Consider the following 15,607-nt stretch of genomic DNA (forward strand, 5'->3'; position numbering starts at 1 on the left):
CGTTCATGTATTCAGGAATAGGTATGAAATAGGTATGGTAAATAGGTATCCGTAAATTGCTATTGTATTGTCAGATTTAATTTTCAACATATAGGTGTACAGTTGTATTAATTGATAGCATTGTTATTAAGAATTTTTTTTGTCATTTACTGGGAAGGGACAAGTTAATGACAGTGAATTTAGAAAAAAAATGGGGTTTTGAAAATATTGGGAATGTAGCTGTCCAAATCTGGGGGAAATAGAGAAATTTCACTATGCAAATCTTCCAGAAGATGGACAAATTTCCCCAAATTGGTAGTAACATCACCTTCAAAAATCCAAGACATCTGTGCAAAGAGTGAGACTGATATTTTGAAAAACTTCCTTCTGGTGGATAGATAAATCAAGCGAAACCCAGATTGTATTATTAGCCATAAAACCTATTACTTTCAACTACTAACAGTTGCTTTAAGTAGACTTGTTTCAGGAGTCGAGTTGCCAATTCAGGTAGCTATTAAGCAAAGGAACTTCTTAAATGCACACTGCAGCTGTATGCTTAAAACTATTATCATCTCTTTGGAATGGAACATGTTTGCAATGCTAATGCCTTGTGTGTCTCTTCCTTTTCAAGGGACATCTGTCGGCAGAATGAAGGATGTGACTATTATTTCAGCATAGATGCGGATGTTGTTTTAACGAACCCCAGGACTTTAAAACTCTTGATAGAACAGAATCGGTACGCTTATGGCAGGAGGGGTTGGGGAACTTATCAATTCTAGGTTCTTTTATTACTACTACAGGTTTGTTTCGTAATTCCTTGAAATAGATTTCTCATGAAAGAAGATACACTGGGTGGCATCCAGTGGTGTTCATCTGCCGGTAGAGTAGATTTCCATTTGCGCAGTGGTGTTTCCCATTCCTATCTCTGTACCTAAAAACTGTGGAGAGCTGCAGTGGGGGAGGAGAGGAAAATTACTTCTGCATCACTGGATATCGCCATTATGTCCGGGCAGAGGAGAATATTAATGCACTCCTTTATGTGAAAACTAGCCTTCCACTATGATTTAGGGGGCTCTTTCTTAAAAAAATAATAATATATATTTTATTGGATTTTTACAGTTTTATATTCAATAAAACAACACAATATAACATTTGTCATATAAAAGAAAAAGAAATCCCCCCCCTCCCCGTGACTTCCCTCAACTTCCCCTTCTGGTTGGTTCTTTAAATATTTACTACTTCTGAGTATTTATTAACTTTTTTTATATTCTTATACCTTAATACTTGTATTTTCTTATCAGTTGTATACCAAATTAACTTTCATGATTACATCTTACAGTCAATTTCATTCCATGTTGTCCTTACTTAACCGTTGATATTATTTTCTTACTTGTAAGTGTTTAATCAAACCTTGCTAGTGAGTCCATATCTTTACAGTATTTCTGTAAAGACATGATAAAAGGTTCCCAGACTTTTTTTAAAAATTCTGATTTAGGGGGCTCTTTTTAATCATGTGAATGCTCTGTCATTGGTGGATATGTGCTGCGGGGATGGAGGACACCCCCCCATGCTTCTCTGCACATATTGCAGTAAAGGCACTTCCTTCAGCATGTTTGCTTTTTGATCACGTCAACTTTCTTGACTTTGACGACAATGTGCCTACAAGAGAGACTCAGTTTCACTATGTGTCAGTTAAGGCTTTAAAGAGCTATTTTATCATTCACACCGTTAATCCATTTTATCCTGATTGGCAGCCCCTTTCCTAGACATCAGGCAGAGATCTTTCATCGCTATTCTAGCAGACGCCTTTCAGTGGGAATGTGAATGATGGAATATAAGACTTTAGGTATGCATGCATGCATGCATAACATATACTCTTCGCTGAGCTATGGCCCTTGAAATTTCACGTTGCAGTTGTTGCTTTACAAATTCAGAATTCGGAAAGACTGGTTTTTTCTCGCTATCCCAGAGGCAGTGACTGGAAGCAAAGAGGCCTATTTAGAATAAGTGACAGCTATTAACACCTGTCTCTTCCCCAGTTATAGAATGTCTCCTTGTGATTGCCTCACATTTCAGTCTTTTTGTTAACTTTCAACGCAATCATGTTTTTAAAACAGAAAGATGATTGCCCCTCTTGTACTGCGCCATGGGAAGCTTTGGTCAAACTTTTGGGGGGCGCTGAGCCCTGATGGATATTATGCTCGGTCTGAAGACTACGTGGATATTGTCCAAGGAAACAGAGTGTAAGTTAACTGTTTGCTCTTTTGCATAGGTGCCGACTATGTGGGGCTGTGGGTGCCCAGGCACCCACAAATTTTAAATGAAGGGGCTGCTACCCCCCCTCCGATTCGACTTGGTGGCATGCGCACACTCTGGAGCATGTTTATGTCACATCGACACACCCCTGTGATGTGCAGGAGTGACATTGGCACACCGCGAGTGTGCCAGAGTTGCACATGAGCACACCCCGGGCACATGCAATTCCACATATATCCAATAGCTATCCCAATAGTAGTTGTTGAAAAACCACCTTGTTCATACTTTTTTGGATTTGGCACATATGTAAGTATTGATCATGTCTATACAGTGGTACCTCTGGTTACAAACCTAATTTGTTCCGGAGGTCCGTTCTTAACCTGAAACCATTCTTAACCTGAGGTACTTTAGCTAATGGGGCCTCCTGCTGCCGCCACACGATTTCTGTTCTCATCCTGAGGTAAAGTTCTTAACCCAAGGTACTACTTCCGGGTTAGTGGAGTCTATAACCTGGAGTGTTTGTAACCCGAGGTGTTTGTAACCTGAGGTGCCACTGTATTCCAGCTTTGCTCCAAGGAGCTGCTTTGTGGCTGAGCAGAGAACTCACTGGGTAACCTTTGGCCAGTCGTAGTCAATCAAACCTACCTCACGTGGTGGTTGTGAGGATGAAATAGGGAGGAAGAGAACCATGTATGCCACCTTGAGTTTTTTGGAGGAATGGTGGGGTATAAAACATACATAACATGCCACATCAACGTATGTGTTAAATAAATTGGTTCTGGGGGACGAACGGACACAATTGTGGTGGCTGTATTGAGTATTGCTTCAGTGAACATTTCTTAAAGTGAGTTATTTTTAAGACACAGTCAGCTGTGAGTGGCTTTCAGCCATTTTTCGGCTAACTAATCCCTGTAACGTCTTGAAATAGCCTGTGGATATCCTCAAAACCCGTCTCCATGCATGCCCCACAGTCAAAGTACCGTATTTTTTGCACCATAACACTCACTTTTTTCCTCCTAAAAAGTAAGGGGAAATGTCTGTGCGTGTTATGGAGGGAATGCCTACGGGTGGCATGCCTACGGATTTTCCTCCTCTAAAAACTATGGGCGTGTTATGGTCAGGTGCGTGTTATAGAGCGAAAAATACGGTAAAAAATAAAAACCAAAGAAGAATCTGGTAAGAAGGACTTTATTTAACGCTTGTAAAGTTCTGCATAACCCTGGGTTGTAACTTACTTTGAATTGCTTGCATTGACTGTGTATTAAATTCCTTCAGCATACCCCCAAACAATTTACTTTCCCCATACTTCCCACATATTTCAGTTCTGGCTTTTTCCTCAGCCAGAAACCATAAAAGAAGGAATTAATTGATATTGTTATAAGCTGGCTATTATTGGGGGAATATTGGAAAACTAATAAAAAATTATTTGAAAAAAAACACCATAAAAGAAGTGACATATAAAGACGGTTCTTGGAAAGGCTGCTTTTAATTCTGTTTCCTTGTAATTGCCATATATTTTAATTTATAAGCTGATTTTGAAGACTATGTGCTCTATCAATAGCTTTAATTGAATAAAAAATGGAAGGGAGATTTAAAAGTGAATGTTCTCAATTCAGCTATTTCCTGATTTTATTGTTGTATATGGGTCTGTGAGCGAGAAACCTGACCTGAAAAACAAGCAAAAAATGATTGATTTTGCTTGTTTATTGTTTGTCCAGCTTTAGAAACCCGCCGCAGGGTCAAGTAGCATTCTGGGACATGTGGTTCTACAGCTGGGTGTTAAATATAATTTTAGAATGGTTCAGTTTGTGCCTTTCTCCATGTGGTTGCATTAGCAAATATTCCACAGTAACTTATTGGTCTCCTTAGTCTTGTTTACAAATGGATAATGTTCTCTCAGTTCTGTATAGTGGAGCTTTGTGGAGCTTCTCCGCAACAAGAGTACAAATGATTAAAAAAAGAATTATGCTCCATAGTATTTTCATCCTGTTTCATGAGTGGAAAATTCTCACCATAGGAAACAAATGATGAAAAAATGATGAAACTTGAATGAAATTCATCCAAGTGTATTTTACACCCAACTCATTTTACCATTTCCCCCCAGGGGTGTATGGAACATCCCTTATGTGGCTAACATATATTTGATCAAAGGACAAACCCTCAGATCTGAGATGAAAGAGAGAAATTATTTTGCAAGGGACAGATTGGATCCTGATATGGCCCTCTGCAGGAATGCCAGGGAAATGGTGAGTTGCATGAGCTTTGAAAATGTCTCGCTACACTTTGGTTGTTCTTTCTTTCCAATTTAAAGTACTAGCCAATTTTTTTGTGAGTTACAATCACTTTTCTGACTCTTTGTTACCTCTTTACAATGGCAGCAGTTAAACCAATTCACATCACAACTTTTTGGCTTTGAGTATAGTTAACACTCATAAATATTGTGTGCTGCCTGTTTCTGAATGCAAAATTACTTGTGAACTTAATCAATACCTATTTCAAATGGTAATTGTAGCTCAGCACTGATTTTCTATTTTTTCTAAATTTTGTTCTTGAGTTAATAATATATAGCAAATGCTATATATTGTATGAAGGATACAATAGAACTTATGTCACTTTATTGCATTTTAGAATTGTCTTTTTCAAGGGCAGGAATGATTGATCTTGTTATTTCAAGGCAGATTAAATTTTGCAAAACAGGACCAATGCTCCTTGTCGTTATTAGTGTTTAATGGATGCTAGCATTATGAGAACATATATGAATATCATTGCAATACAAATGTAAATCTGTATCTGTACTGATATCTACACTAGTTCCAGAGCAGAATCAAATGACAGCTATTTCCAGGCAATGTAGCATTGAAAAATAATTTTGCTGAATTGAACAAGAAAAGTTGGCAAGTATTGAAGTTTATTCCCTCCTTTAACAAGGCATGATTTTCTTTTGTTTGTACTCATTCTGCAGAATAGCCCAATCAACATTCTCTTGTTCTCAACCTTTCCTGCATCAGTTATTGCAATCTGTGCTTACCATGTGCTCACGTTCAACTAATCTGACTTGGTGGCTCATCAGAAAAAGTCTTCTTTTTCTCATTCTTATGCTGTGAAGCAGCCTGGTACGAGCTTGTCTCTGTGTGTATGTTTTTAAAAATACATATACATATATATGTATATATTTGTTGCAGCAGATAAGAGGCTGAGAGTTCAAGCTTTTAACCCGTATGCTTTAAGCTTTGCTTAGAGCTGCATGATGTCCGTAAATGGTATTTCAGAATACCATCTTTTGATTAAAGGATCTTGTTTATCTAACATGGAAGCAGAAAGCGAATGCAGCTCTAACAGTGCGAAAGAGAGCAATGAAAGGTCAACTGATATGGTCCTTCTCCTCCTTCGTTTTAGACCTTACAAAGGGAAAAAGGCTCCCCTTCTGCGGAAACATTCCATATGCTCAGACCCCCAAAGGTTTTTCTTTCTTTTCATTTTTTTACTCATTTATTACAATGCGGTTTTACTCTCCTAGAGGGAGGTATCTCCTTCCGTTCCCTGTACCCCAGTGATAACTGGGCATTGTTTTGTCTTGAGCTTTTAGCCCCATGGATACAACTTTTGCAAAAACCAATCTGTTTTTTTTTCCTGTGGCCGTTCAAAAGATTAAATCACGAAGGGAAGGGAAACAGCTGTCAGTGCTACCCCACACAAACCTGTGTACAAGAATTCACACAGGGATATGTTGAGTAGGTTCTATAGATGGCGGTCAATTGGCTGCCGGCATTTACCTGACCTCCTGTCACCCTCATTGCTACAATGTATTAGGAAAGGAAAGGCCGTTGTGATGCAGACATACTGGCAAAGCCAATCTAGCACTCTCTGCCTGGTGGGTGTGCACCAAACCAACTTCACCTCTGCCTTGTCCCTACTCCGTGGCATGCTTCAGCAATGGGGCTGTCAGGAGGTCAGGTAAGTGCCACCACTCCAGTGACCACTGCTGATCGGCAGTTTTCATTATTATGCTTGCATAGGAGGTTGCCCAAAGCCTTGTGAAGCCTTTTGTCCAAATGGAAGAACATGCTTTTTTGCTTCTTCTGTGTTTCACATAAAATAGTGAGCAGAAGATGCCTTCGGCATGCAGGAGGGCAAGTTTCAGCCCAAACAGTAGCACGTTTTCCACATTGTTGAGTTTGTAAACCAATATGCTAGTGTACTTAAACATACACCCAAAATTCTGATGTGGTATAATCACCAAAAATCAACCTATCCTCATTCTTTTAATGCAAATCATTCTTGTGCTACAAGTCCCTGCTTCCTAGTTATATACAGTACATGTGAGAATCACAAATTTCGTGGTATCGTCTTAAGTAGCAACTCATTTTAGCATTGGCCATTGTTTCTAAGATTCAGTCTCCATTAATTTCATTGCGGGCATCTGCTCATGTTCCATTGAGACTAATGGAGATTGAAGATTTCATTTTTGAACTTTCTTTGTCTTTCATTTAGCTATATCACTTTCACTTGTTTTGAATGTCAAAAGGCTGCATCCAATGGGTTTCACTCAGCTGACAGTAAAGCTTATGCTGGCTGAATTGAGAGGGAAAGGATTTTTGGAAATTCCCTTCCCACGCTGTCCCACTTTTCAAAAACCCCAGAGGGACTCTTAACCCAGATTTAGAGGGGAAGAGAGGCTGCAGGGAGAGGATTAATTGCAGGAAACTCTTTCATTCCCTGAAGCCTTACAATCAGCTGGTAGAACCCAAATTATGCGACCCTATTAATTAATAAATGAATGAATCTATGCCTGGGGCCACTCCACATCATTCTAGAGGTAATCCCACCATTAGCAAATAGAAGAAGCCACAGCTGTTAGCAGCATAATAAAGTCAAATTTCGGAATGAATTTTTTTATGGAAGAGTAGAAAAAATAATGAAATATAATGCCAAAATAGTCTCTTGAATTCAAGAACCAAACAGTCATTCGTAAACTGCATACAGTTGCATACAATTTAATGGGCTCTTTCTAGTTAAAACTGGATGTAATTCAATGGCTTTTTGTTGTTGAGACAAAGTTACCCACACTCTGTTATCCATTGTAGCTGTAGGAACCAGAAAATCCATTGCTTAATAAGGGTTGCTTGCTGTTCCCTGTTCCCCTAATGCACATTTTTCAATATCTTGTTATGATTAAAACTGAAGCTCGCCCATGCTGTAAAAACAGAACATACTGTGGTTTCCCTACACTTCTCATGAGAAATTATGTCTTTAATGCAGTGACATGGTTTTAAATACACCCACTGTCAAAAGCATGCTTTACCACTGTATTTCTACAGTTCTATGCTGACGCAACTCCATTGGAAGTAATGGAGCATAAAACTGGACAGCGGTGTGGTGTATTTTTGTAGCAGAGGGAAGTGTTACATAATCATCACTTAACTGTTTTTGGCAGAGCTTTTTTGATTCAGCTTTTCGTATTTATTGTTTAATAAGAGCCATGGGTTGAGTACATGTTTATTATGTTCGTGTTTTAAAAAAGAACATTACAACATTAAAAAAAAACCCCAAAAGACTTAAACCCAACCCTTATGTACTTGAGATAGTGTATCTGCCTCACTACTTATACAACATGGTCTGCGACAGAATTTGTTATGTCTACCTGGTAGCTTTCAGACGTTTTGGAATGCCAATCACAGCAGCTCCAGGTTTGAAAGGCTGCCCTATCCTGATCACTGAGGAAACTCATAGACATCTGCTTCCTTAGAGACAGTAGCCACAGACCCAGAAGCAAACCAGGAAGTACCTCATTATAGGATAGGCCTGTATTGCCATGTAGGTTTGAAGTTACTATTACATATTTTGTTCAATTGGTGCTGCCCCTGGCTGGTCCTACTAGCCTGCTTGGACAGAGATCATCATCAACATGAGGACTGGTGTGGCTGATGTCTGGCTTGTAGGTGACCAGCATGCTGGCCATTCACAAAACCACAAGTGTCAGAAACAGCAAATGTCTTGAAGCACCATTATTCAAAATGGCAAGCAATTGGGCTGTGACAAATGCAACAGTATCTTTGATCAGTTTGAAAACGTGGGCCTGTTTATATTGAAAAGGAAAACAACATACCTTCCCCATTTACTTAATTTGATTTGTTCAATTTAATATGAAGTTAATCGGTCCTACAAGGATCATGTGGCTTTTGCTACTGTTCCAGTTCATTTTGCTTTTCATCCTTCTTCAAGCATTGCACAGTGGTTTGTTGTTTTCATCATATTCATCAAAATAACTATTTGAAGGGGAACATTTTCATTACAGGTCAACTCGTCAAAGGATCTGGTAGGAAATGGGGTGAAATTGGCACTCTACAGAGCTCTGACACTTGCTTGTCTATTCATGTCTTTACCTGAATTCAACAGATCAATATTAGTTAAATATTTAGGATGTAAGACAACTACATAAAAATGTGTAGATGGAAATATACCCACTTTTCCTTCATAAATTAATCTGGTCACTCATCATCAGTTATATAAATGTATAGATATTAAGAACATAACCGAGATTGCTGTGTGTGGGTCTCTGATACAGGTATGGATTGTTCAGGGCTTCTCCTCCCTACATTTTCATGAATTGGGAATGCTCTGTATGCATGGACTGCATGTAGAAAAGAAACAAATTGCCTCAGCCCATGTCAGAGTCCATGCTTTGTTTACTGACTATATCTGGTCAGTTGGCAGTACAGCTTAGTTAGAATTTCAGATAAAGAGGACTGTAGTTTGTATATTCAGAATGGGGATGATAGTGAGTTTGGGTGATGAGTATTAATATAGACTGGATAATATAGTTTCTTCTGTATTTCTAAATATTAAATGTAAACTAACATAAGGATGTTTTTTGTCTGGTGGTAGGGTGTCTTTATGTACATCACTAACAGATATGAATTTGGAAGACTTCTATCAACTGCCAACTACAATATATCTCACTACAACAATGATCTTTGGCAGATCTTTGAAAATCCAGTGGTATGTATCAAAGAATGCAATATAATTATTTTCCCCATAACCTCTTTCTTTTGTGAGCAAACAAATCACAAAATGCTTTCTTACATTGGGATCTTAATCCATTTAATTTTTCAACATTAACCTTCATTGCTCAATTTGAAAAATAATAATCCTATGGGTTGTATCCAGCTAAGCCCTACTCAGACCCAACCCACTGAAATGGAACAAAGTTCGTCATGTTCATCAATTTTAGTGAGTCTGCTTTGAGTAGGACTATCCTTTGCTGAAACCCTACATTCTCAGCACTTCTGTGTGGGTTGTTCTCTCTTTCTATTTTTAATCTAACAAACAAATCTTTGTTCTCAGGATTGGAAGGAAACCTACATAAACCCCAACTATTCAAAAATTTTCACTGAGCGCATAGTAGAACAGGTAAGGAAAACCGCTATTTGGGGACTCACAAAGGGACTGAACTTCATTGATGAGCTGAACTAAAATACAAATGGGTTTTAACTTGGATTGGAGTGAGCTAATTATTTATGGGCTCTGTATGTGTTTCTGTAACTCCCACACCCACCTGAAACTTGGCAGCAGCACCACTAATAATGGAAACCACCTGGGGTTGGGGTGGCCCAATACTTCTCTGCTTTGACACTGAAAAACCATTTCTTCTTCAACAGACTTGGCTTTCCATGCCATGCTAATTTGTGCTCTCTCTCTCATGTGTATGTGGGAAGAATCAGCAGGTTAGCATCAAGAGTCCCATAAGCTTGGAGAAATTGGGTTGCTGGAAGCCTGGGCAGCTGTTCTTCACTACATTGTAATGCCAGTCCTGCTAGGGAAACCAAATTACCACAGCCGAAAATGTTCCTTTCCTCAAATATGGGAACACTGGGTAGATCAGTACAAATGTAACCTTCTGCTGTGGGTATTTGTGGGCACATGAGAGGAAACTGCTCTACAGTGACTGACCCAAGCAGCCACTGAAATGGTTTCTCCTTTCAGATAATTAGAGATTTCGCTGTGTTTTCTCTTACGTAGCTGGCCAAGTGCATGATGCAGAGCAACTGCTGCATAACTCTTGTATCCACAACCTAAAAGACAAGAAATGACATTTAAGAAACAAAACAAAATCAAAGGGGTGAGACTAGTTGCTGTAGTGATGGACTAAGTATTCCTGCAGCCCTCCTCCACCTTAGATTCAGAGCATAAGCTACGCAACAGCTTTATGTGGCACACAAAGGAGCACAAAATGCTAACACACAGGTTTATGTTTCCCACCTATAGCCATGCCCGGATGTGTTTTGGTTCCCCATATTTTCTGAGACAGCCTGTGATGAACTGGTCCAGGAGATGGAACATTATGGACGTTGGTCAGGTGGAAAACACCATGTAAGCATAATAGTTGGAAACTTCTTTTAATTTATTTTTTATATGGGTGTTTTTGAAAATAAAGCATGGACCGCTGACAAAAGGTGAGCACAATCCACATGCAGATGTCCCCTGTGGGAGGCACCCATGGGACTGTCATTGCAGGTACACACATACACTCATCTAAGGGGGAGTTCGTTGGGACAGGATTGTGCCCAATGTTTCCATCAGGACTGAAAAATTTAATTTTAGATTGGCAAATGAAGCTTAGGGCTCAGTCAGTGATATTAAGAGTTTTGGGTTACCTTATAAAAAAACCACTTTTGCTTTTATGTCACTATTTTTATTTATGGAAAAAAATACCAAGCACAATGCAATGATGACAGTATTATAGAAATAATGGAGATACAGTGTTATTTTTGTTACAAGTCCGTTCATAATACATGTACCTCAAAGTACACAATTAGCTTTAGATCCAAATCCATATGACATTTTGACTTTGTAAATTTGATAAAGGGTTAGATTGTGATTTTTTTTATTTATTAGGTTTCTTACTTAGTCTTCAGCATGAGGTCCCAGGGTGGGTCTAGTTATGTTACTATAACAAATGATAAAAGAAAGGACATCTTTACTATTTTCTTCAACATTGTAAGGCAGTTTAGACTTTCTGTATATTAAAAAGCTCCTTTTCATTAATCTAAGAAGGTTTTAATAATCAGCTGTAGTTTCAAGTGCTGTTTTTTTTTTTTTAAAAAAATGAAACATCTATTGATGCATTCAGCCACTACTGAATTATCTGGTGAACAAAACAATGTATTGTTGTACCAATTCCTTACACAATACATTTGATGGAAGAAGAGATTGCCATTTTGGTCCCATAAACTAAGCCATATGACGAGTATATTTGTTCACTGGGATGTGTCTCAAGGTACCAGAGTATGAAAGCTTTAGAATTAGACAGGCATGTGCTACTTTACAAAGTGTCCCATATGATTTGAAAACATAACCTTATGCCCTATGTATCTGAACATCTCTGTGATGTCTTGTTTTAGGACAGCCGCATTTCTGGAGGATATGAAAACGTTCCAACTGATGACATTCACATGAAACAAATTGGGCTGGATAGCGTGTGGCTACATTTCATTAGAGAATACATAGCGCCTGTAACACTAAAAGTGTTTGCCGGCTACTATACAAAGGTAGGTTAAAATGGTTATTAAAAAGTAAGACTTAAAGGCTCAAGCACAGGTGCAGTACCCAAACACAGAGTAGTCATGACAGACCCAGTATGTCCACCCCACAGGTCCTTCTGCCAATGTGGATGCACCAAGAACATTCAAGCAACATGAGGGGGCATTGCAGAGACTAGGAGAGCTATTCATGCCTCTCCTATCCCTACTTCAGCTTCTGCACCATGCAAATTATTTAATTTCTGAAAAGCACAGGAGAGGAGAGTACTCTTTTGCTTGAGTCCTGTGTGCAGGTTTCACACAGGCATCAGATTAGCGGCTGTGAAAAAAGGATGCTGGACTAGGATGAGCTGTTGGCCTGATCCAGTAGGCTCTTATGTTCTCATGCTCAGGAGCCAAAATTAGACGCTAAGTATTATTTATTCCATTTATCAGTAGTTTCCTATGAAGTATGTGCTAGGTGAACTCTGTGTCTGCAGGCTCAGAATCTTTAAAAAAGGAAGAGAGAGACAAAAGTTGAGGACATCTGGAAGTGAAGGAGTTATTATTATCAGTGGGTGGGAGGAGATCCATGACAGTAAATCACAGATATTTATCATCACAGGGAGTAGGCTTGAGGGATTCCCATGAGCCATCCTTTCTTAACTGTCCTGTTATTTCTTTATAGGGCCATGCCTTGCTGAATTTTGTTGTGAAATACACTACTGAGAGACAACGTTCCCTCAGACCTCATCACGACGCCTCAACATTTACTATCAACATAGCTCTCAACAAAGTGGGAAGAGATTTTGAAGTATGTTTGGAGCAAATCTGTTTATTCCAGCAATGACTTTCAACTTCTCTGACTCATTTCCCACTAAGCTTGCTTAGAAGTCCCAAATAAGAAAATGACACCACAATGATAATTCTTTGTTCTTTTAAAGTATTAGAACAGCATTTCTTTCAGTGACAGTATAATTGCATCAAGCTGCGGTGATACGGCAGTTTAAGCAGACAGCTGTATTCAGTATTGAAATCAGTGATAGGATTATTTTGTATGGCTGGTGAAATATTTTCCTCTGAGGAGTGTCTTGTTGGAGGAGGAGATGGAGAAGATCCCTCACCCAAAAAAATTGCTTTCTTGAAGGATCATGTTACAAATAGTTTAAGACAGTGGCCAGCAGAAGGTAGATTGCAGAATGATTTGCAGTAACTGGCACATGGCAGCAGTAAAAACAAAGTAGATACCACATCCCTCAGTTTTGCACAGGGTGATTTAAGGAATAGAGACAAAGTTCCCTTGTCTCTCCAAGTGGTATGACTTGTTGCCTTGGAAACCACCCCCTCCAATCTTTTTCCTCTAGGTTGTTACCTGATTTCAGATACAGCATTTGAAGGGATGGAGTAGGCCTAGCGACCTCCCACTACTGATGCCTAGACTAGAAAAGCTATTGACCTGGTTGGCATGTAACACTAAACCAAACAATGGCTTAGCACAGGCTTCCTCAGCCTCGGCCCTCCAGATGTTTTGAGATTACAATTCTCATCATCCCTGACCACTGGTCCTGCTAGCTAGGGACCATGGGAGTTGTAGGCCAAAAACATCTGGAGGACCGAGGTTGAGGAAGCCTGGCTTAGCACAAACAAGCACATGTGTTGATTCTTGGCATGCAGATCACAGCTGCTGCTGCTGCTGCTGCTGTGCTATCCAGCACTAAGTCATAGTTTGTGTTAGTGCTACATCCAAAGCTGGGCTCATGATTTGTTTCACTCTGGACAAACCATGAGTTGTAACCCAAGTTTGTTCTTGGTTAACTGCTTGAGGGTTTTCTGGGATCGATAAACTACACACCCAGGTTTGAATACAACACTAAGCCAAACCATGGCTTATGCCTGGGTGGAACAACTTCAGGATCAGGTGAGTAGTAGTAGCTGCAACCTTTGCTCCTGGATCACAGATGTTAAGGCATGGTTTGACTTAGTATTTGATGCAAACTGGGCCAGTATCATCTATCATGCAATTTCCACAATGATGTTGACCTATATATGAATTAGAATGGGGAAATGTTAAGGTGTGTTATTGTTCAAATGCAGTAAATTCCTGGTGTAAATTAATACACTTGGGATTGATTGTACTTCTGATTATTGTCTTGGGCTTTATACCAAAAAACCCTCCCAGTGTCTATTGATTTCTGCCAGATGGTGATTTAAAGACTTTTGTTTCTGATTTTTTATAGGGAGGTGGATGCAAATTTCTGAGGTACAACTGCTCCATAGAATCACCCAGGAAAGGATGGAGTTTCATGCATCCAGGAAGACTTACCCATTTACATGAAGGACTTCCCATTTTGAAAGGAACAAGATACATCGCAGTATCATTTATTGACCCTTAATCTTATTTCCCTGGCCTGTTACAGACAACGTTTGGCAATCTATGACAAACTCTTATTTATAGTTCTACTCCCAGAAGATGGTGACAAAAGAAACTTCTTCTAGATTGCTGCTTTGCTTTGGGCTAAAAGAATGAGCAGGAAAAGAAACCCAAACTCTTAAAAAATAATATAAACCTTCAAGCATCTGACCTGAGCCTTGAGTTGCAAAGTTAAATAATTATAATTTCGCTCCCTTGTGAAAAGGGAGTCTAAAAGGAAAGGGGAAAATCATTGATGCCAATGATCTATAAAACTTTTCACGTGGGTTTTCCATCCATTACAATAACATTATGAATATGTCTTTTGTACATATCATGATTAAAGAAAGAAATATTTGCATATCCAGCTATCTATGAATGTTCTTCTAAGAAAGAAGTGAATGATAGATAAATGCAAAGCATTGGCAAAAATACACATATGGGTACTTTTTTAAAAAAGCCTTTAAAAGAAGAAATCCTCAACTTGGAAATCTTTTCTTCTCACGAAGTGTCCTTTGATCAGGCTGGGAACTATTCTGCAACTTTTTTTTCCATCAGTTCAGTGCTGGAAATCCAAGCTCTCTTTTTGCAAACTTTCTAATACCAAGATGTCTTGGGAAACCAAATTTGTCTACTCTTACTTGAATTTTGTATCAGGAGATCAAGAAGTTGAAGTTGCTCTTTTATAAAATGTGCAGGGTTTTGACTTGCCTTTGTTTTTTAAGGGATCAGTTTAAAATTATTCCTGCTGTGCCTACTGTTTGTAATTTAAAGGTTACACTTGAAAAAAAAGAATGTTGAAGCATGAAACCTGAGGTGCTAAAATGCACAGATTTTCTAAGTTTTATGGAAAATAAAGAAGTCTTAAATTAAGAAAAGTTTTTGGTGTGTCTGCTTTTAAAAATATGCAGTGTTTGGTTTCTGTTTTATAAGCAGAGTATGATAGCTTTTATTACATTTTGGAGTGTGTTCGGTAAATTGACAAATGTTTTATATCTTAACAAACGTTTTACTTTTCAGAAAAGCTGTTTGTCTTGCATCCCCCACATCAGAAGCCACCACTGTGGAAAAGATGCAATAGTTAGCTTGCTGAAAGCTACAGTAAGAAGAAACCTAACCTACTTTTCAGGGCAGCTTGGTTGTTTCCTACTCTACCATTTCCTAAAGACTGCAAAAGAGTACTGGTTTAGTGGATTCTCAGCTCTGGCCAGATTCCTTTAAATGTGAACTCTACCAAATGACTGGCCTCTTTTAATAAGATTTACGCTGCAAGTTATGAAACTCAAACATCTCTATGTGATCGTGAAAGTGATCTTTGTTTCCATGAGGTTATTTTTGGCATTACACTGTGATCTGTTGGGGTAGCGCAGCACCCTGTGGTGGCCCACCTAGCTGAGTTACTGTAAAAGAACTGTATTTATTAAAACAATCTCTACTGAACTCC

The 15,607-nt window shown here is 38.9% G+C and overlaps 1 protein-coding gene across 2 annotated transcripts in view; it reads left to right on the forward strand.

Moving 5' to 3' along the window:
• The window catches only part of PLOD2 (procollagen-lysine,2-oxoglutarate 5-dioxygenase 2), a 61,724-nt gene extending 46,683 nt beyond the window's left edge, over window positions 1-15,041 (forward strand). Inside the window, exons 11-20 of one of the 2 annotated variants that reach the window (XM_082224131.1) lie at window positions 611-715; window positions 2,097-2,222; window positions 4,340-4,481; window positions 5,632-5,694; window positions 9,121-9,234; window positions 9,580-9,645; window positions 10,501-10,605; window positions 11,637-11,783; window positions 12,442-12,567; window positions 13,991-15,041. In XM_082224131.1, coding sequence (XP_082080257.1) covers window positions 611-715; window positions 2,097-2,222; window positions 4,340-4,481; window positions 5,632-5,694; window positions 9,121-9,234; window positions 9,580-9,645; window positions 10,501-10,605; window positions 11,637-11,783; window positions 12,442-12,567; window positions 13,991-14,146 — 1,150 coding nt within the window. In that variant the 3' untranslated portion in view covers window positions 14,147-15,041. The remainder of the gene's footprint in view (window positions 1-610; window positions 716-2,096; window positions 2,223-4,339; window positions 4,482-5,631; window positions 5,695-9,120; window positions 9,235-9,579; window positions 9,646-10,500; window positions 10,606-11,636; window positions 11,784-12,441; window positions 12,568-13,990) is intronic. The other variant, XM_082224132.1, reaches the window with a different exon arrangement.
• The last annotated feature ends 566 nt before the right edge of the window (window positions 15,042-15,607 follow it).

The sequence above is a fragment of the Podarcis vaucheri genome, assembly GCF_965113315.1.
Source record: "Podarcis vaucheri genome assembly, chromosome: 5".
Lineage (NCBI taxonomy): Eukaryota > Metazoa > Chordata > Lepidosauria > Squamata > Lacertidae > Podarcis > Podarcis vaucheri.